We start from the raw sequence: 22,659 nt of genomic DNA, 5'->3' as shown, positions 1-22,659 counted from the left end.
AGCTGCAAACACTGAGTGCCTGATTGAAAAGAAACAATTACGCCTAGAAGAACACTGCTTATTTTAAGAAATTAGAAGCGTTTAAATACAGAGGGAAACAACCCCAAGTAAATGGTACTGTTTTCCTTCATAATAAATACCCTCCTCTTTCTCAAGCACAAATATTTCATTCTTTAGAGGGTTGTATGGGGAGTTGTGCGTATATATTTAGATAATGCAGTTTAAAAGTGGGTCCTGTCCATCTTTATCCATAGCTTTTCCTAAATTTGAACAAGGTTTCTTGACTGTTGTTCTGGATGTGTCGTCACTGTGCTCTGTGTCTCCCTTTTCCCATCTGTCATTTGTCTTCACAGTGGCAACTGCCCTATTAATGGAGTGGGTCTGATTTCTGTCTTTAGCAATGAAGGATGCAGAGTTGGTGCAAAATGTCCAAATCAGCTTCTGATTGTTGAACTCGGGGCTCCCAGAGGGGCAGTGGGAGCTGCCCAGGGGGGTGCAGAGGCACTGGGGTGACCCACACTGCTCAGGAAGCGCTCAGAGTATTTTCTCCATCTGGGAAAATAAATTTCAGGTCTGCCAGCTTAGAACTGAATAGGCTAAAATCTTTAAAGCTGTAACAGAATGTACTTTTTACGCCAATTTTCTTTCTGAGCAAACACCGCATTGGGTTCATTTAAACATCCAGCTGGGTCCCAGCTCTCTCAGTACCTGAATCATAGCAGAGACACGCTGGGTGCTTGGTAAGCTTCCTCAGTTGGTGCTTTTCTTTCATACTGAGGCAGAGGAATGTGAATCCTGCAGCAAAGCACAGGTTAACCCTTGCTGTGGTGGCAGTGGGAAGGATGGAAGCTGAGGGTGCTGCTCTGCTCCTTGTTCTTCTATGGAAGTTTGCTGTTGCCTCTGTGCTGTAGTTGCAGTTGGAGTAATAGATGAGGTCAGACTGAAGACAGCTCGTGGGTTGATTCACTTCCAAAGTGATTTAAGCTAAATGGAATTAGTGATGTTTTAAATATGATCTAAATGCCTACCCAAGGTCTGAATGCAATTCAGCTAATCCGTTTTAAAAATAATTTGCTAATTTTTGCGTGTAGCCCACCATATGGAGGAGCAGTGAAGTAGCAGAGGACAGCAGCAGATGAACCAGAAGTTTTCATCTAATTCTAATTGCTCTATTAGAGTTTATTTTGCTGCAGTAACTCGCTTAGAGCACTCAAGCCAGCCAAAAAGATCAGCAGCTGAAATCCTCACTTGGCCGTGCTGGCTGTGTGCACTTGTCAGCAGTACTTGTTCTTAGTGGGTTCACAGCTAAGCTGACTTGTTTGGGTCACACTGCTGTTTCCCAATGGCTTTAAAAGAACTGATTGTTTTCAAACCAAGTGAGACACCCCCAAACTGCTGTTGTTTGGGGGGTTCATAGCGTTGCACTTACAAATGCATACAGAGAGTGCAGTCAGAGCAGTGCCAAACCATGCAGCTTCTCAGTCAGCGCACCGTGCTGTGCTCTGCTTCCTGCTCGTGCAGTGTCAGTATTTGGAGTACATGATCAACCAAGACACCAAACGAGCTGTGAGGCAACGTGGTGTTGTCAATAACACTGAGTGGCAGGGTTGTTTCACGAGTGACTAGAAGAGAGTTTGCTTCACAATTAGATTTTAAGCATAGCGTTGGATTTGTTCTGTCTCCAATTAAAGTGTTTTCTATGAATGCAAAAGATGTGCTTGGCAATAGGTTTACATATTGTATGGTTTCAGATTTTGTCTGCTCTTTGGAATTTATCCAGGATTTCTCAGCTCTGTAGCCGTGTCCCTGTTTGTTATCAGCTGTTCACAATGTGCAACTACTGTTTCATTTCATGTACCATATGCATATTGCACACAAGTGATTTTCATACAGTCATAGAATCGTTGGAGTTGGAAGGGACCCCTACAGGTCACCTGGTCCAACTCCTCAGCAGCAAACAGGGACACCCACAGCTCTGTCAGGTGCTCGGATCCCCTCCAGGCTTCCTGCTGCCCCTCTCTTCTGGCCTGTGCCAGCTCCATGGAGCTGCTGGCAGCCTTGCAGGGATTTGTTCCTTTGAGGAATGTTTGTTTGCTTGTTTTTTCTTATATTCAGAATGGGATGCTTTAGACAAATAGCTATTTTAAAAGCATTTTTCAAAGGATAAAAAGTGAGTACAGGAGCAGAGGGCTTGAGCTCCCCTTACTGTATGTGTTAACCCAGGGGCAGGGCATGACCCGTTCATTGAGTTTCACTGTGCCCAAGGTCAATAATAAAACTTGCAATGAGGACTGGGTGTTTTCTGCATCTCAGCACCCAGCACGGCAGCTGTGCCCACTTTATTCCAAAATTGAAGCACCCCTCAGGGGATCTGGGGTAGGAAAAACCAACCTTCCTCTTCTTTCCCTTTTTAACTATACAAAAGATTTTTATTACTTAAATGAGCTCCCAGCAAGTCTGCCTTAATTTACTACTAATTGATTTTAAGACTTGAAAGCTGTGGAGCTTATTAGCATTTGCTGACTCAGCTCCAGCCCTCCCCTCCTGCACACTAGAGCATGCAGTGAGATATTGACCCGTGTAGCTGCAGCACTAAATGAAGTTGAGAGAATATTAAATGTCTCATATTGGCGTTTGATTTGCATATGTAAATGAGATCAATCAGTGCAGACGCAGGAGAGCAGAAATAACGTGCTGCAAATAGGATCCTGCATTAAGCATTCAGACAAACATGGAGTGATACTTGCTCAGCTGCAACATGGGGGTCACTTTGCTGTCACGCAGGTCCCACTGTTCTCACCTAACCACAGCTGCTCAGTTACTGACCAGTTTCAGAGATAAGTGTGTGGAAGTGCAGAAAATACAAAAAAAACAATTGCAGGATCTCTTATTGCTTCTGCTTTGCTGGTGGTGGGAGGTGCTGCCAGACCTGTGGTGCTGGGAAGGAGCTGGAAGCAGCACCTCCAGGAGCTGCACGTCCCCTTGATGAAGGTGCTTGGGAAGGACTCAGATCCTGGCTCCCTCCTGGCAGACCTTCATTTTCCTTCCTTTTTGCTCCTTTTATTTTTTTTTTTCCCTTTTGCATATAATAGAGCCATTTCTTTTCAATCAGGGAATCTATTTGCAGAACATGTAGTTGTTAGATGCGTTTGGTTTTGTTTCAGCATACATTTCCATAAAAAGTCACCACTAATGAGCTGTGTGAAAATTGCAGACTTGCTGCCAAGGCAATTTGGTTAAAAGGCTTGTCTGTCCTTCCTTGCCATTCCATCATGCCCAGTGCTTGCCCAGGGATGGCTGTGGTAGCAGTGAAGGGGGAGGTGAGGGCTGGGGTGCCTCTCTGTTCTCTGAGGAAGTCCCACCGCTGCTGTTGTTCTGCTGTCTTATTTTATGTATCTCTGTGTGTGGTGGTGGATTTTAAGATGCATTGGCCGATTTGTAGTTATAGCCCACACAAGGAGTTTTTGGTCATTTTATCTCCCAAATTGACCACTGGTGAAATTCACTTGATTGAAAATCAGAACCAGTTCCTTTTCTGGATATTGGTGTAAGGGATTCGACCTGAACCCAACATCTGGTCTCGCTGTCCCTCTGTACAATGACATTCCCAAGGACAGAGGTCTGCATTCACAACCTGAGCCATTTTCCATATACTTGAAATCAGGGTTCCTTACTGTGCTTCTCTTTGAAGCCAGTGAGGTTCTATTTAAGGGATTAACGTATTTTAATTTGCTTTGAGGATGTTGCACAGAACTCTGTGCACCGCTGCTGGTGATGGAGATCTTCATCACTCCAGGATCTGCTGCTTACACCTGCTCAAGTGAGCAGAGGTTTGGACATCAGTCAGAGCTCCTCCAGCCTGGAGGTGGTCCTCACCCCTCAGGACCTGCAGAGGTGATGGTTCAGCTCTTCTGGTTGTGCAGCTTACCAGCTGGTTCTGCCTTGGAGTCAGGGAACAGGGGGCTGCTCCTTGGCTGAAGGGCTTGATTTGTCTCTCCTATGCCAGCTGAGACTTTGGCAAGAATCCTCATCTTTAACTGCTTACGCTGGTCTCTAATGTGTGTTTTTTTTTTCTTTAGTGGGATCAGTGTTAAAATGTCTCCATCTCAATTTAGGCTCATGAATGTCCCTTCTGATATGCAGATGGGATTGACTTTAGAGGAACTTCTATGGGGGACAGCTGAAAATCCAGGCTAAAGCCGTCTATGTGCAGCAATTTAGATATGGAAAATTAGCTTTAAGCTTAGCATTCTCCATTAGTAGGAGGCTAGTTGACTTTTGATTATGCAGGCAAGGCAATTATTGCAGGAGGAGAGGAGGTGGTTGGGCTGACCAGCCTTGCTTTTAGCAGCTTGCCCTGATCTGAACTCGTCATTCATAGCAGCAATGGTTGGGAAACAGAAAGCAGCTTGCAGAGAGACTGAGGGGAAACTTGCTTGGCTGAGTAACAGAAAACCTATCCCACAAAATCCTCTGACTGGATTTGATTGGATCTAAGCTCCTGCGAGACGTCTCCTCTCAATCTGTTCAAATCTACCCAGTCTGTGGATGGTGATTCCTTCCCCCTTTTCTTTACCAGGTGGTATTTCTTTACAGTTTTGAGATTAAAATGTCATCTGTCCAAGCAGAACCTGACTATAATAGAGAAGTAGAATGGAAGCAGTTTGCTGGGCTGTCTTGCTGGGATCGCTCTGCTCTCAAGCTTTGGCTTGCTGGGGACTCCTGGTGGGTGGCTTCTGTTTTTATTGCAGAAGGAAACTGGGAGGGCTCTGACCCTTTGGGGAGGCAGGACGTGGGATGGCAGCAGGGGTGGACACACAGGAGTTCCCTTTCTGTGTGCCTGTAGAGCTGAGCAGGGTGAAGCAGAAGGCATTGAGGTTGGGCGAGGGACTGATCCAACATGAGATCAGCGTCATGTCCCCGTTGGCTCACCCAGGGAGCAGGGCAGGAGTCTTCTGTTCTTTTGCTGCCTGATTTACTATTGGGAATGGGAAAGAAGTGGAGAGCTGAAGCACATCTTACAGTAAGAGCCTTGTGTGCACGTATTCAACTACACAGTTGCCTTCAGGAATGCTTAAATACCAGAGGGCTACTACTGTGTGCAGCAAACCTTTTGGTTTAGGCTTTGATCGGCTCATATAGAGTGAATCCTTCTTAATTCAAATTAAATGAGTATTTAATTAACTTATCTCTGTTTCCAGAAGTGAATGCACATGCCACATGGTGATCTGTGCCTCTGATTGCCGTGCATTCTCACCTTGACTCATGTTTTGATTCAGAAAGCGCTGTGATTAGCTGTCAGCCATCAGAGATTTGAAAAAAAACAGCCCCACTTCCTTCTCTCCCCCCCCCCAGACAAATCCCTTTGTGCTGGCTGTGCTTAATGGAGATTGTTAATTGTAAAGGCCACGAGGATGGGGCTGCTCACAGCTGTTTGCAGCTGGCAGAGCGTGCGATGCTTTAGTGCAGGCACTGTGGAGTCGCTCCAGCAAATGGAACATGGGTTAAAGGAAAACAAAGTCATTAGTGGCGTTCGCAATGGTGGTAAGGGGTCGGTGTGGCGTGAAGTCCTTTCCTGTACTGCTCGGCTTTGATTGGGTTTTTAGCGAGTCCCCAGGTCATGGATAAGTGCAGGTGGATGAGGCTGTCCCTGGCACAGCTCTCCCCATCGGAGGACATTGGCAGTGTTTGGGGTTCGGCCTTGATGCGCTGCTCTCAACCACTGCAGGGCTCAGCAGCTCCTTGATTTCTTATATTCATTTTTCTCTTCCTTGACTCAAAGCGAGGTCTTGTGTCTCACTGCAAATAACTCTTTGTGCAGAGATGAGCTGTGTTGAGGATGGCTCAGCTTCCAGTATACAAATAGTGTGTATGCACTATAATATTTCCCCTCAGATTTACTGTTTTCCTCGTGTCCCCAAGTATCAGCTGCCTTTACAGTTTTGTTATTGGTTACTGTGCCTGGAGCAACAGGTAGATGGGAACGTGTTTGTAAATGGTGTTAGGCGAATGCCACAGAGAGCTCTGTGAGGCTGAGCAAAAGCAGTGCTGTCTTCAGCCCCACTTTGCTGTTCCTCTCACCCATCAGGATGATGTGTGGCTGGAGATGGAGCTGCTGACGGCTGCTCCCGTTGCTCTGTGTTTGTTCTGCAGCAAGTTCTCAGGTGGATAAGGAAGGTCACAACAGCTTCATGCTATTGAGTCTTCCGTCTCAACCACATCCTGCTATTATGGAGCAAAACCAATGATTATTCAAGCACAAAAAGGTTCAGTGATATTATTATTATTAATAAAAAAGGGCCTGTCAATCAGTAATCCTTGAAATGTGGAGCAAAATAAATACAACCTGGCTTTCTGTCACTGTGTGGAGGTACTGATGGATCTGGTCCGTGTTTCTTTGTAGCAGTGCTGTACCAAGTGCTGTTCTGTCTCTAGAAGATATGAAAGCTCAGTATAAAAGAACTGTTGGATTGCTTGTTCTTTAAAAAGCAAACAAGCAATAGGACTGCCAATGCTGAAAGCTCAGGTCAGTGTGATCGTGTGATGCTATCCTGGTGGGCTGGAAGGCGAAGGAGACAAAACCCAACGCCCAGCCCTTACAGATTGTTTGATCTTGTCCTCGTTTGTTCAGCTGCTTCATCCATTCCTTCACACACCGACTTGTCTGCTTCTTTGTTTTGTTATTTATTTTTTCGCCTGGAGGAATGGCAGCTGCACGCTTGTGTTTCTGTGCCAGCAAAGATGGAGCACATGGAAAAAGAAAAATGGGGCACGCGTGGCCATGGCTTTTGGCTGCTGCCCAGCACGTGCAAGGTGTGCTCTGCAGGTTGCTGTGCTCTGCAGGTCGCTGCTCCATCCATCCATGCGGCATCACGACTCGGTTACAGGCAGCCCGAGCGCTGATTCTTTATTTTTAGCTCCCACCAAAGCAAATGAGCTGCATTAGGATAGATACCATCTAAACGTGCATGCTGTGAGGTCAGCTGCTTGCTTTGATCGGCTTGGCGATGGTGTTTTCTCCAGGCTGACACAGCTGTGATATTCATTTGATTATTCTTGTTATTTGCATGAAAATTATAACTACTTAGTTGATAACGTCGTGGCGACTGCCTCCTGCCCCCGGGGAAGCACTGTGCTGTGCTTTATCTTGGAGATTACACAGAGATCTCATCTGCAGAGATATCACTCAGCACTTGGGTTCATCCCTTTGTGCTTCTCTGAGGCTTCCCCCACCCCGCCAGCCCCACTCTCACAGAGCTTTACTTCATGCTGCCTTCATAACAGCTTGTCCTGAGCTTAATAAAGGAGTTTACAGCGTTGGCAGCGAGCGCTGTTTTATAATGTTGGTGCAAATCTGGTGCCTGTCTTCTGATGGCTCAGGTTATCATAACCTGCACTGAGCGTTACTGAATCCAGGTGGCAGATCACAGCCTTCTCCTGTGCACATCCCCCCCCCATGCTGCTTTTTCTTTTCAAGAAATCCCCTCCCAACACCCCGCATCAACTTCTGGCCCTTCGGTCTGTTTAGATGTGCTAAAGCAGGGAGAATTGCCTTTGTTACTAAGGAGACAAAAATTAATCTAGTATTTAGAACAAAGATCCTCAGCTCCTCTTTGCATCCATTTCTAACTGGGAAACATGAGAGTTCACTCAAAATGCTTCTTTCTGCTGAGGAGATATAAATACCCACTGCTGCTTTGATGTTACGGCCCGTGTTCTTGATCAGCAACGGAGGATGGAGGGGGCAGTTTGGCAGTTCTGTCATCGCTTCCATAAAACATTGGGTTATCTGGAAATTTCCAGCTTAGCATAAAAAGCTCAAGAAAAGAAAGAGGTGGGTATGAAAAAGCATAAGAACATGGGTTTGTGCTAATCCCGAGCTTGTTGCTGTGGGAAGAGGCTCTTTCTGAGCATTTTTCCCTTATTTGTCTGGTTTTTAAGAGGATTAGTCTTTCACATACTCACTTATGTACAGTATTGCATGTGAAATAAGCTAATACACTTCCCTCCAAGATTTATACTTCTCCTCTGTGCCCCCTTTAAGATACATTATGTAAAGGCAGTCCCTCTTACTTTTTTGGTGGGAAGCTCATTAATTTCATGAATGGAGGAAAACTGATGGAGTCCTCCACGTATGGAGGAAAACGATTTGCAGGAGTTTTTGTTGTTTTTTTTCTTTACTTTCTTTCACACGTACAGAATTCCTCATTCAAAGGTTCAAACATCTGCCCATTGGTCTTCTGGATTTGGGAGCATCCCAAGGCTCAGCCTTGCACAGACTGAGATCTGAAAGCATCTTGGATTTGCAGAATCACAGAATGGCCCAGGTTGGAAGGGACCTCAAGGGTGATGAATCTCCAACCCCCCTGCTCCATGCAGAGCCACCAACCTCCACATTTCACAGCAGCCCAGGCTGCCCAGGGCCCCATCCAACCTGGCCTTGAACACCTCCAGGGATGGACGGGGCATCACAGCCTCTATGCAGCTGTTCCAGCACCTCACTGCTCTCATAGCAAGGATCACAGAACTACCTTGAAATTAACCTTCCAGACACTGCAGTGCTTTCTCAGTTCTGCCAACTAACACAGAGAGCCTTTATGCTAATTAAAATTTCTTGCTGTCGCTGATCTCACTATTATCGTGTTCTTCCCACATAACCTCTCATCCTATAAAATTAGACCAGCCTTGCAGAAATGCACAGTGGGAGGAAAATGAGTTTTTGGTAGCATATTTCATATCGTAATCTCATTAGCAGTTGTGCTCTACTGTGAATATATGACAGAGTTGTGCATATGTGCTCTTTTGGATGCGCTTATGCTGAGCTCTCCTCCAGCACCCTCATCTGCTCCTGGCTTTGTGGTGCTGCCCTGGGTTTGCCTGCTGAATTCGGGATGTGCAGAGATGGGGAGGAGTCAGGAATGAGTGCTGTGCTGAGGCACTGAACTGCAGCACCTTGAGTCGGATGGAGGAGTTCCACATCTCAGTAAGCACAGCCTGGGCCACCAGCATGCAGCATGGGGAGGGTCCCTGTGCAGTTATGGACCCCTTGCAGGTGCTGAGCAGCTTGTTTGCTGTGCCTTTTGGGATCTTAAAGAGCATCTGTAGCAGGGAAAGGTAGCAAAAAATTATGTTGTTCATTCTGTTTCAGTGACTTTCAAATTGGCAGCTTGGTTTACATATCAGAAGATGACTTTTCCAACTGCTGGTGCTCTCTGCCTGACCTGGGGGCTGGAATCCAGGTTAAAGTGGGCCCTCATTTCTCATTGTGCATTGTCACAACGTTTTGTGTGGAAATCAAATGAAAAGGAGAATTTTAGAGCTTGAGAAAATGTTATTCATGTGAGACTGCAGGTTGCAGTGGGAAGCATGCAGGCTGTGCTGCTCCCCAGGCAGATCTATTTTTGTGGTTTTTTTCTCCCGTAAGTGAAGCATCCATTATCAGAAATCCCTCGAGAACTAATTCAAAACAGGGGAGTTCCTGCCTGGCTGACCCTGGGAGGCAGGTAATACCTGAACAATGCTTCGAGCATATAAAAATACCTTATAAATGCCATATGTTGTTAATCCTTGTATTGTCTGCACTGTGATGCATCCTTGTTGTGATGCTCCAGTGACCCTGAGCACCACGTTTGTAGGGGGAAGATGCCTCCATAGGAGCTGCCTGATGGGACCAGAAATGAATATGCTTAGACCAATAGACTTTTTTTTTTCCTAATCTTGTGATGGTTTCCTTCTGACTTGTACAGCAGCTTCCCTGGTTTCAGTAAATCCTTGCTGTGTTTACAGAGGAATTGCTGGCTGTCTTTAACTATCGCTGCTGCCAGCAGTGGATGGGAGGCAGTGCTCCATGCCTTGTGGTCCCAGCAGGTTGGGATTTCTCCCTTCAAAACATCACATGAGATGCTGAAGCTGTCTGAACAGTGTCTGGGAAGCTTCCAGTGTTGCACTGAACAAATGTACCCTCAGCAGTTGCTCTGGTGGAGGCCAACAGAAGCGTTACAGTGTGGAGTTCATTACTGAAAGGATACTTATATAACTTTCTCCCTCCTTTGTGGTAGGGCTGTAACTTCTATAAAAGCAAATCATGTCCTGAATGTCTTTTAAGATGTCAGCAGGAGACAGGACTGAGAATTGGCCATAATCCTGAATATGTGGCAGTTGAGTCCAGCGGTTGCTTTGTGCTTTTTAAGAATGGGAAGGTTTAATCCCCAACCAAAGTAGCCTTTTTCTGCTGCTGCTCAGATCTTTAGCTTGCATAAGCCACAGCCTGCTGTTCTGCTTTGGAATTTATTTAATAGCTCGGTTGTTTGGACATGATTAAAAATGTAATGAATGGAATGAAGCAGTAATAAGATGAACAGCACATAAAGGACTTCAGCCTAAAAATATCTGCTTCAGCACAGCTACTGTAGGGAAGACTGTGGCAGCAGTCATAGAAAAGTCCACTGCATGAATCTCTTAAAAGTTTCAGTGAGTTACTGCTGACTGTAACACCTCTCCCCCTCTGGTTTATCTCTTTACCCTGTTTTTTCCACTCCAGTGTTTTGGCTCCAGTGCTTTTCCTCTGAGTGCCTGATGCACATCCCTGGAGAAAAGGGGTTTTCTTTAGGTTGAATTGCACATCGTGTATTGAGTTGCACATCAGCTGTGTAAATTCTCCTTTTCCAGTACAAGGATTGGAAAGGGTCAGACATCCACGGCTTCCTGGATGTGTGCTTATGTTCAAACTGATTCAGAATGATCTTTCTTTGAGCAGATTTGTACTGCTAAGGCCCAATCGTTCACCTTTAATATACCAATGCATAGGTTTGCTCCTTGTAATGGGACAAAATTCAGATTCTCAGATGCTGGAATCTTATTCCCCAGGTTCCCAGTCCTCCCTCTTTCATTAATGTGTTCCGAGTGTCCTTTAAAGCAATCTTGTATTGTTTCCATGACAATATTTATACAATAGACGCCTTCCATGCAGTACGTCTATGAAAATTCTTCATTTCTATCACCTCTTTGCAGCAATTCCTGGTATATGTGAGGTCTCCTTGATGGATTTGTCCATCACGCTGCTCAGGGTTGGCCTTAGGTGAGCATCCTGCATGGCCATCAGCCCAACCTGTGCTCAGCAAAGTGAGCGCAGTGAAGGAGGGGCATTTCTGCTGCTTCACTGCTGTGTATAAGAGAAGGGCAGCACCATTCCTTGTCTGTCAGCTGGGCCTGTGCAGGTTTTCCTGCATCCCAGCCTTGTTTTCACTAACTGGAACTGCATAGAGCTGCATAGCTCTGCTGATGGTGCACTGAGAGCCACCAGGTGTTTCTCTGGCTGAGATCTGAGTGATGTTTGGTTGCTGTTGCAGTGACAGAACGCTTCTCCATCCCTCTCGAACACCCACACCACAAAAAGGTTTCTGCAGTGATGTCCGTGATCCAACGTGGCAGCAGGCTGTCCGTGTCCCTGCAGGTCGTGTCAGCTGTGATTTCTGGCTGGTGGTGGGGTGGCTTTTAGGTTTAATTGGTCTTAAGGGCACCACCAGCGCTGCCTTAACGTCAGCTTGTGTAAGTGTCCTTTTAGTGCCCATGACACACGTGTGTGTGGGGAAAGGGCAGTTCTGCATGGTAGCCAGACATGTGTAACAGATGGTCAAGGACCTGAAGGCAGAATCATTCACACCTCTGAAGAAATTTAGGCACTGAGGAGGTCCCACATGGGGCTAAAAACTTGTTCTCTGCAATAAGTCCGTGTTATTGCATAGCTTGCAAAATACTGCTTGTGGCAAATTCTGCAAGATAGGCATCTGTGAACTTAGGAAACAGAACTCAGCCCTAGGCCTGGCTTTTGGGTTTTTTTTGGTCATAATTAGATCACTTCAGCTTTCTTTCCAGAGAAGAGGATAAAATCACCTTTAAATATTTTTAAAAGTCATTTACAACTGCAAATTAATGGTGCACCTCTAGGGCTAGAAAGCAGAAGGCTTCATGATTAATGCAGCTCTGTTATGGCATCATCTTCAAGTTATGTTTGTTGGTTACCAGTGAGCAGTGTGCACACTGAGCTCAGCAGTCCTGGCTGCTTTTACTGTTGACTCTTCTACTTAGCAGTACAATATTTCACCTTTCCAGCTTTCAAGGGCGTTTCCCCATGAGCTGCAATTTCACCTCTTTGGTTGGCTGATGGACTGCTCTGAGGTTTTTGTCCCAGTTTGTCACGCCTGCAGTATTGGCCATTGTGCAGCGCTGAGTAGCTGAGCTTCCTAAAAAAAAGTACAAAAACACGGGGCTGTAAAGGTAATAAATTAGAAAAATAAATGATGAAGTGGTTTAAGCATGGTTAGGTTGGTCTGTTTTTTTCGGACATCTGATGTAGGTGGAACAGAAGTGTGAGTTACAGGTGTTTCTGGCCAGGCATCCTCTGCTGAGCTTAGCAAGATGTGGCACAGAGCTGAAAGCATCAGCGAGTGACAGTGAGTCCTGGCTGCAGGGACCCCTGCTTGCTGCAGCTCTGCAGATACCATCCTCCCTGCTGGCTCTGGGGATGCTTCTTTCCCATTCCCTCTCTTTAGAACATGGTGGTTTGTAAATCCCACTGAGGAAATGGACACAGCTGTGAGTTTTATATAGTTTGCTCCCTGCAGAAGCATGGTGCCATCCTGGTGGGTCCCATGAGGGCTCCAGAGGGCTGCTGATGTGGGTTGGCTGCTAGAAAGAAGATAGTGGGGCTGTGGGTGTGCAGGGCCCAGGGGCAGCCCTGGCACTGTGGGGTGATGCCTGGGGCTGGGCGCCTCGCTGCTGCTATGAAATGTTTACTGGAACAGATGCAGTTGGCTACAGTTCTTGTTTCTGGGTAATCAGCCAATAGCCAGCGAAGATCAATGCGCAGATAAACAATGCAGGCTCTAAAGTTGGAAGTGGCTTTTTTTACCGGAACAAAGATTGTTCTCTGTCCAGGGACGGTCTCCAGCAAAACGCAGAGCGGATCAACACTGGCACCCAGTGTCTGGATAGGAGCCGGCTGAGCCTTTCGCAGTGAGGTGCTCTGCTTGTTTCCCTGGGAGTGGTTAACCTTAGTTCAGGGAGGAAGAGAGGACAGAAACGCAAAGCCACACTCCTGCTCCTGGGAGAAGTCTTTTCAGGTTGCTCTGCAGCTGGTAAATGCCAGTTCAACGGAGCCTTTAAACGTGCACTTAAATCCATTCCTGCTAAGCAAAACACTTAACCGCATACTTTAAATTAAGCTTGTGTTCAAGTGTTGCTGCACGGAGAAGCAGCAGGGCTGGAGCATGCTCACGAAGATGAGCACGTCCTCAAGTGGTTGCTGATGAAGCTGAGATGCAGGAGAGCATCCTGTGCTGGGGTCGGGGTAGAAGACCTGGGCATGTGCCAATGCCCAGCAGAGGAGTTCTGTGTCCGTGCTGCTGTGCTGGCCAGGCATCCTCTGCTGAGCTTAGCAAGATGTGGCACAGAGCTGAAAGTGTCAGCGAGTGGCAGTGAGTCCTGGCTGCAGGGACCCCTGCTTGCTGCAGCTCTGCAGATACCATCCCCCCCTGCTGGCTCTGGGGATGCTTCTTTCCCATTCCCTCTCTTTAGAACATGGTGGTTTGTAAATCCAACTCTCCTTGTCCTGTTTGGACCAGCGGTGAGAAATGGCTGACATTTGGACCGCAATAACTACCTACGTGTGTGTACCTACATACTTGTGTAAGTATGTGACAAGGGCTACATCCATCCCGCTGTCAGTCACACGTTATTCCTGAGGGTCGTGTGCTTTGAGAGCTCAAACCTTTGATTTGGTGCTGCAGAGAGCTGAGGTGCAAATAACAGCTTTCCTCTATCCAGCTGTATTCACACGGTTTGCAGCAGGGTGGCACACTGAGCAGCTCTGTTGGGCCAACCTGGTCAGTGGGCATTAGAGGGGCATTAGAGATCCACTGTGATCTCATTGCTTTCATGTTTTGAATCTTATGCCATTTCTGCAGCGGGGTGATTAATCAGATCTGAAGCACTCTCAGCTCTCTCTCGATGCTCTGGGAAGTTGTGCTGGGGTTGCTGTAGTGCATTGCAGGAGGGGAAATTGAAAACTGAAAATGAATTTCCAAAAAAGCCCTAGAACTACTACTGCAAAGAAGATGGATGGTGAATCATTCTGGTCTGTTATTATCCAGAAGTAACTATCTAGCTGTTTTTTAGTGAACAAAGAAATATTAGAGGGAAAAAATAGTTTCCATTTAGCTTTATCTCTGTTGGCAGTACTGGAAATGAATCATGACATAAAAAAGGATAAAATGAAATGAAGAAGATACCATTTATTTCCTTTTCTGTAACACATACTGGACACGTATTCTGAAGGTTACAACTCTTCAGAACTAAAACAGATTGCACTGAAACGCCGCTGGGAGATACTGGAGGTTGATGGAGGATCCCTGTGGTACTGAGCCCCACAGTTATGGGCAGAGAGGTGCTGCTCATGGGCCCCCACCTCTCCCTGCAGTTCACCCTTGCGCTGGCTGAGGGTTCTGTGCCAACGTGATGCTGGTTTTCTGGGATCTGTTCTGCTCTCTTTGGGTTTCTGGGAAGGTACCCAAGGCAGCAGCCAGGAACGCCGCTCTGCCCTGCACTGAGTGCCCATCACTGGCTTTGGGTGCTGCGGTTTCCACCCAGCCTGCATTTGGGAAGTGCAGTCAAATAGAGACCTTACAAAAGCATATTGGAGATAAACTTTGGAAATGAGTTGTTGGCTGAGCCAACTGGTTTAGGTCAATAGTTTTGTTATTTTGCTTTGTCTATGCAGCATCCTTTCATGGGGATTTATAAATTATTCCTGCTGTAGTAGCAGCACTCAGGAGCTATAAGTGCCTGCTCTGGCATTGGCTTGCTTTGCTTTTTTTCTTTCTTTTAAGCTCAGGAATGAAAATCAGTTTTGAGTGAGGAGATGATGTATGATCTCATATCGTAAAAGTTGTTCTCCTTGATAAGATTTCAAGGTTACAACAATGATAGCATTGAAATATCTGTCATAAACTACCATAGATGATTCAAACAATAAAAATGTTTCTCTTAGCTATGTAAATAGGGTAATAGACTGGAATGTGGTAGCTAGATGTGTTAAATGTTGGGGTTAGTTTATATTCAAACAATGCAGGGAGGAAATAGAGCAGCAGATTAATTTGAAAGGAAGCAGGGAGGATTCCTCTTCTGAATGGCGAGAGAAGTAGGGATGGATTTGAGTTTTTGTTTGAAAGCACCTGAACTGGTAACGTAACTCAGATGTATCGGTGTGATGAGCAGGATGAGAAGCACCTCTGGGTCTTTTGCCTGTTTTTCCTGACAAAAAACAGCCCATGGGGTTTTAGGAAAGGCTGATGTAATTAGCCTGAATTTGTCTTGATGGTGGGATGCTGTCCAAGGATGCGTTGAGTCACATCTAATGACTTAAAACCTACTAATTAATTTCGAATGAACTGGAACGAGGAGACCTGGCTTGACGAGTGCTAGGGTTTGAAAGCTTCTGATGTTGGGACTTTCCAACATGGTGATCCTGGGTGAGGGGCTGAGAAAGGGCAAAGCCAAACGGGGTTCAAAGTGGAAGTCAGGGAATGGTGTGAAGCTTCTGACGGTTGTCAGCTCCGGCTGCTCTGCAACAGCTTGTACATTCGGGTGGTGGAAATTGATCCAATGCTGTGTTTCCATTTCCAGTTTGTTTAGCAGTTTTCAGGCTCTTGGCACAATTGCAGCCATGGTTTCTCCCCTCGTGAGCTCAGGGCCTCACGGTCCATGCTGCCATTACCCCATGGCCAGGGTTCCTCCGCAGCGTCACCTCAGGGAGCGCTCAGGACACTGGTGTTTATGGTTTGATGAGGTGCAACTGCAGTAGCATAACCCTATTTCCTTTCCTCTGACATAAAATAAGGTAAGGGTTTGGCAGCCCTTCAAATCAAGACAAATAAAATAAACTGTTCTACATTCATCGTGGAAAGCAACAGACTTTGCTACAAAATGACTAACAGGACATTCTATTCATCTGCACCAATCTGGTCTGTGGCTCCATTCATTTCCATACAATCACTGGAAAATATTACGTTGATTGCCAGGAACAAAGCTTTTATGGGGATGAAAAAAATGCGTGCTACTAATAATCTACAGTGGAATTGGTAAATGGGTAAGACAAAGCTTTAATAATATTATTCTGTGCGACATCTGATGTAAATAATACAGTTCTATTAATCTCTCAAGCAATCAGAGTCTGGCTGTTAGAAGCAGTCAAGGATGAGCAATAATATTCTCTCTTCTAAGGAATGTTGGAGTAGAATTGAAATCCTTTGCTGCCAACACAGTTGCTGCCCCGGTTTGGTGAGCTGGGGTTGGCCCTAAATCCGAGGCACCTGCATCCCATGCTGGGCTCCCAGAGGCACCTCAGGATCTTGGGCTCCCACCTTGGCAGCTGCTGTGGGGCTTCAGTGCAGCTGAGCTTTCTCAGGAGCACAGGGGAAGGGGAACATCAGCAGCTCACGTTTGGGGTGATGGATTGGTCTCCTGCATGCAGACCTCAGGGGTGCAACTGAGCATCCTCATGTGGCAGCTGGCTCTGCTGCTGACGTTAACCTGGAAAGCACCAGGCTCTGTGCAGGCAGGTTTTTTGGTTCGTGATGCCGAAGTGTTTGTCTTCTGCAGATGTGCACCAGTGTCTTTAAAAAAAATAAAGCAAAAATCAACTCATTCAGCAGCCCCATTGAATCCAAAGCAATCAAGGAGTTAATGTTGCTTCCCCCAAAAGCACGTGTGCTATCCGTCCTGCAGCACGGTGTTAGTTAGTTAAGGCAGCCAAACGAAGCAGAATTTTTAAATGAGATCCTGTTTTTCAAGTATGATTTTAAGATACGATGCAGGTTGGGGTTGTCTGATTCTTCACGGTTCATTAACTAGGGAGCAGCTAGTGTTAGAGTGACTTTTTAAAATGATAGATTTTTATTTATAGCGAAGTTCTAGTCATTAATTTTAAAGGAACGAAGCATAAAACCAAGAGTTGGGTTCATTTTAATTTTTTTTAAAGTGACATTGGTAATTTAATTAAATTGGGGCTCTGAGTATCATTACAGAAAATGAAACATTAGTTCTGCACTGCTTTTCAACCCAGCTGACGTGTTCCACAGCATCGCCCAACTCTTTGCAACGTGCGGTCATTGCTGTTTTGATGTGAAGTTATTGCTGAACATGGAACTATTCAGGTTCTGGAGTGACCAAAGTGGGGCTGAGGGCAGGAGGGCCAACCCTACATTGCCTACAGATGAATCCTTCCTCTCCCTCGTTGCTGCCCACACAACTGTTGACCATCACCAGCCTAATGACTTCAGTTCAGCTCTATGGTTATTTGCTCTTACACTGTAATTCACTTGGAGTTCTGCATTCCCCACCTGACGACGCTTCACTTTCGCTGCCCCATTTCCCTAACCAGAATCACTTTCCTTTGGCAGTTCTCCCCAGTCACACGTGTGGGAACCCAGGCAGGCTGCAGAATGGTGTGCAGCAAGGAACGACGTTCAGCATCGGGGACAAAGTGAGGTACAGCTGCAACCCTGGCTTCTTCCTGGAGGGCCACGCTGTGCTCACGTGCCACGCCAGCATGGAGAACGGAGCCTCCTGGGATTTTCCTCTCCCCTTCTGCAGAGGTAAAGTGCCCTCCTTCCTTCTGCAACAACGAAGAGGGATTTAACGAGCTGTTTGGGGTTGGGAAAAACTTCATGGAGCGTGAGCTTGATTTAAAAGAGTTGAAATCTAAACATGATGTAGTTAATATTGAGGTTCCTTTTTATTGGATTCCCTAAAGCTGCCAGGACTTGGGTGACTAATGGGAAGGTTATGAAGTGCTCAAAGTATTCAAAATGCTGCACCGCTGCTTTAACTCCAATTCCTTTGTTTAAATAAAGGCAAAAAAAAAAAAAAAAAGCAGCAGCCACATTATCCATTGCAGCAAGGCATCTTCCTAAGACCGTGCATTTTTCTGCATCAAATATTGGGAAATTTAGAGTGAATTTTCTGCTCTTCCCCCACATCAACCTCAGTTCCCCTTTGGCTGCCTGTAAAGAGAAGGGGGTCTGTGCAGATGTACTGAGGGCTGCAGCCTCCAACAGGAGAGGTGAGTGGGGGGTGACACCTGGGCAGGGATGGGCAGCTTTCCTGCAGGCCCTTTGGGGCAGTGCAGCTTTGATTCCTTTATCAGCACAGAGAGCTTCCTGCTAATCCTCTGGAGCCACGAGGGACTGAAGAGGCTGTAAATATACAAGTGTCTGTGTTGTTTTACCAAAACAGTTGCTGCTGCTTTCAAGTCTTTTCCCCTCAATTCCTTGTGTACTTCAGCAGAGCATCTTCTATTGATTCTTTTTATTGACTCTGCTTGTGCAATCAATTAGCAGTTCTAAGCTGTAGCATAAATCTTGAATTTAAAATGAACAAATATTGTTTGGTTGGCGTGTTTTTAATGCTTGCTTGAACGAGTTACACAGCAGGGATGTGTGCTATGTTGTGTATTTCTTGTGTGCTTACCTGCTGCTTTGGAGCCAAGGGCATCACAGCACTGAAGGTTCACCCAGCCATGCTGTGCTGCAGAGGGACAGCTGCCATTGCCACCTGAGTGTCATTGCTTATGAGTCTGTGCTTTTCCTTTGAATCAGGACTCACTGTCACCTGAAAAGCAAACAAACCAATGAAGTTAAAAACAAACAGAAACAACTGAAGTGCGTGTGCATGCGCCTGCATTCAGCTTTGAGAGCGCACAAGGCAACGGCCTTTTTAGAAAATAGCAGATTCTGTGCTTGAATGGATCTGTGGATCCTTCACCTCCCTCCAAAGGAAGCCTGCCATCTTCCCATGGCCCAGCTATTATTCAGGTATTTGTGTAGCAGTCTGCAATAAGGGGAGGATTAACTTCTGACCCCAACAGGTGTTGAAGTACTGAAACGTGAAGGTTGGCATGGTTGTAATTTTGATGCAATCCCCTCGCAGATGGAGTAAGGACCATCTCTACATTTTTGTCTTGCACTGCCAAGCTCAATTTTAATTTTAACACCACTGTTTCAATCTTGAATCCAGCAACGATGATGGAGGCATCTGATGTACTTCAGAATGAAAGAATATTAAATTCTATGGTGCTTGAAACAGTGCTGTGTGAATTGCTCTGATCCCAGGGAAGCGTTGGCTTGTTGAGCTGTGCTCGTGGTGCTGTGAGCCTGCAGGCTCCTGGAGGTGCAGCACTCCTTCCTGAAAGATTGGATCCTGCTGCTTCAAAGCTGGCACTGAAACTTCCACAGCAGTTTTTTTTTTGGAGGCAGGAACTAGAAATCTCCTCATGTAACATTTATATCTTGTCTCAGGAAGGCAGAAAGTAGCAAAGACAATCTGCAAATTGACTCGCTGAGTTTGAAAACCAGCTGCACTCCTTCTACCAGAAGTGGGTTTCAGCCGTCAGACGTTGGTGCTTGGCTGATAAACTGGTGGTACAAAATTCTGTTGTTGCAAAGGGTGAAGAGGCAGGCAGGCAGATTTGGTGCCTTCTTCTGCAGGGAAAATCATGTTTTAAAGACTACTGCCTGAGGAGGAATATGTATTTCCCTGAGAGATGGAAGATCTTTGTGGCTTGCATAGCTTGTAATTAATTCTGTCAATATTGGCTTACTGGTGATTTCTGTCTGAAAGTTTGTAGAATGAATGTGTGTTTTCTTTTCTAACGCAAGCTTCAGATGGGTCGTGCTGCTGGGTCACGTTCAGACAAATGAAGATGAAAGATGCCCTCTAGCTGAGCAGGTGTTACAATCTGGGGAGCAGCTGTCTTGAGAATAGACTTGTCTGATGTCACTGCATTCAGTGTGGGGACTGCCCTTTGCTTCTTCCCCTCCCACTGCAAGGGCAGAGGTGGGAGACAAGTGCAGAAATCAGCAGGAAGTTCCGACCAAGCTGATCAATACCTTCTCTCTGGTTCCTTTATGCTCTTGTCTTTGTACCTGCTTTCCTCTCTGTAGCATCCTTTTTTATATTTTGGTAGCCTTGTCTCCATTATTCCAGTCCTCGTGCATTGAAATAATCAAAGATGCAAGGAAATGCATGGTAGGAAAAGAATAAGAAATGAATGCATTCGAGAAGCTGGAGCTCGGCGGTGCCAGGGCAGCAGTGCTTGGAGAGGAGTGCTGTGGCTCAGCTGCTCTGTCTTCATGAGATGTCTGCACCCCTTCACCCATCTCTCAGTTTAGAAGTACTGTTTTTATAAGGGATAAGTGTATTCTTAATGAGAAAGGAAAGCAGGAAGGAATCCCAGATGCAGAAGGAGTGGAGTGGAGAAGCACTGGAAGTGGTGGTGCTGCGGCTCCCCGGTGGTTTAGAAAGCACAGTTATATCAGAATTGATTCTTGGACTCTGAGCTAAAAATCACTCAGCACACACTCTGTTCTGGTGAATTATGTTCCTTGCTTATGTGGCAGGAAGGACTAAAACTGTGGTGATCTCATTCTGGGAGCAATGAAGCAGCAGCGGGTGGCATCTCTGTGCTCATGTGCCCATGGCAGGGCCTGGGGGAGAGGCTTGGCTCTGCCTGGGAGCACATGGGCAGCCTGCAGACACACCTCAAGACTGGGCGTCCTCTGTGAGCCTGGTGCTGACTCCAGGCTCTGATCTAGGCTGGCATTTATCCCATCTGTAGTGTGTCAGGGTATTGTATGGCTTCCCTGTTGCATCTTGTATGTCACATCCTGCACAGTTTTCTGTATATAGGATCGAATCATCTGAGCTGGAAGGGACCTTTAAAGGCCATCTAGTTCACCTCCCCTGCAATGAACAGGGACACCCACAGCTCCATCAGCTGCTCAGAGCCCTATCCTGCCTGACCTTGAATGTTTCCAGGGAGGAGGAGACCACCACCTCTCTGAGACCCCCTCCCTCACCCTGCTGCCCGCATTGCTTTTGATGCAGCCCAGGACACAGCTGGCTTTCTGGGCTGTGAGGGCAAATTTCATGGCCAGCAGTACCACACCAGTACCCCCAGTTCCTTTCCAGCAGGGCAGGGTGGTACTTCTGCAGCTCTGAAAGAATGCTCTGAAATGTCTGTTTCATAAGGCACTTTCAGGCATGTGGAGAGAAGTCTTGCCCAGATTGTTTGCTGAATTTAAGTAGAACTGATAGGTTTATGATTCTGGTAGGCGTCTGAGTAAAAATTCAGTAAGCCAGCTGAGAAGTTGAGAACATTTGCAAAGCTACATTTTAAGAGTATCAAATATGCATAATCTCATTAAAAGTGGTCTGTCTTCTTATAATTCCAACAGCTGCTTAGATTGTACCATGCCCAAAATAATTGAATGACTGTTCAAGAAGATTTTTAGAAGGTCGTAGAACGTATTTTAATGGTAGAAAGCTCTGCAAATCTCTAATACAGCATCAAGTCAAAGTTCTTTGGTGTAGTTCCCGTTTCTCCTTCTACAGGAGCAGATGCTGCTTCAGAGTTCCAAGACCCCAGCAGTAAATGTGGCTGAGAAATTGCCTGGAAGAAAAGCTTGCTGCAAAAGCAACAAGGGTTTGCCTTTGGGTGTGTTTATGGGTTCTGGACTGCAAGAGTGCATGAGCACAAGAGGAGCAGCTTGTTTGGCCATTGCAGCTGTGCCCTGCAGGCCGTGGGGCTGACATCCAGAATCTGGACTGCTTGTAGGTGGTGCAGGGCTTTGCGTGCAGAGGTGTTGTGAGTGGGTGCCTGCAGTGGTTGATGTAAGACATGGAGTTGGCATTAGCAGCCCCAGTGGGGCAGGTATCTGAAGAATACATGGGCTTCTTCAGATCTCAGTGCGTTGCTGAAGCAGCTGGTGGTTAGGTGTGTGGTTTGGAAGAGGTCACTGGCTGAGAATCTTTCTTTGCATGTGTTTCTTTCTAGTATTTACAGGGGATCTTATTCCTGAGATATTAAAATGTGAACATACAGTAAACTGGTGATTTATGCTGATCCTCTTTGGCTTAAACCACTCATCCTCTTAAAAGCATTTTCACTCTATTCTGTAGGAGAAGAGGGCTTTGCAAGTAGCTCTTTCACTTTTTGGAAAGGGCCGCCTTTAGAGGCTCAAGTGTGAATCCTGTGTCAAGTTTGAAAGATTTCCTGGGGCCTGACTTGGTTGCAGCATCAGCAGTTGCCCAGCAGTGTGTTGTGGCAAGCCGTAAGCAATGTGATCTAGCCTGAAAATCAGCCCTGCTTTGAACGGAGAGCTGAACTGCATGAGAAATCTTTTGGCTGCCATTACCTGATGGTTTCAGTTGCACTTTGGTGTCTATACCAATACCAGTAATGTCATTCATTGGAAATACGACTACAGCAAACAGGTATCTTTGAATTCCAAGCAACAGAGCATCGAGTGCCACGGCTCCCCCCCACTTATGGCCACGGTTGGGCAGGCGTGAACCCAAACCCTAACTGTGCCTCCTGCCTGTGTTGGGGCAGCAGATGGCCCTGAGGGAGGAGAACAGCTGGCAGAGCTGTGCTCAAGGCACTGCATCCTGATGAGAGCTGAAAGCCAAGCCACCATCCCGAGCTGCCTGTGGGATTCTCTGCTCTGTCTTTGGGTGTGCAAATATTCCCACCTGTGTTAAGTTTCAATGTTGAAGGTTTTTTTTTTTTTTTAAAGTTGGTAATAAAAGGAAGTGTTTATGCTG

The 22,659-nt window shown here is 46.2% G+C and overlaps 1 protein-coding gene across 2 annotated transcripts in view; it reads left to right on the top strand.

The window, feature by feature from the left end:
- Positions 1 to 22,659, top strand: part of CSMD2 (CUB and Sushi multiple domains 2) — a 230,522-nt gene that overhangs the window by 35,690 nt on the left and 172,173 nt on the right. For both annotated transcript variants that reach the window (XM_052698617.1, XM_052698618.1), the window contains exon 5: positions 17,457 to 17,651. In XM_052698617.1, coding sequence (XP_052554577.1) covers positions 17,457 to 17,651 — 195 coding nt within the window. The remainder of the gene's footprint in view (positions 1 to 17,456; positions 17,652 to 22,659) is intronic.

The sequence above is a fragment of the Tympanuchus pallidicinctus genome, unplaced genomic scaffold, assembly GCF_026119805.1.
Source record: "Tympanuchus pallidicinctus isolate F22 unplaced genomic scaffold, pur_lepc_1.0 scaffold33, whole genome shotgun sequence".
Taxonomy (NCBI): domain Eukaryota; kingdom Metazoa; phylum Chordata; class Aves; order Galliformes; family Phasianidae; genus Tympanuchus; species Tympanuchus pallidicinctus.
Note: the sequence above shows the minus strand (reverse complement) of the source record. Positions and strands in the feature narration are given on the sequence as shown.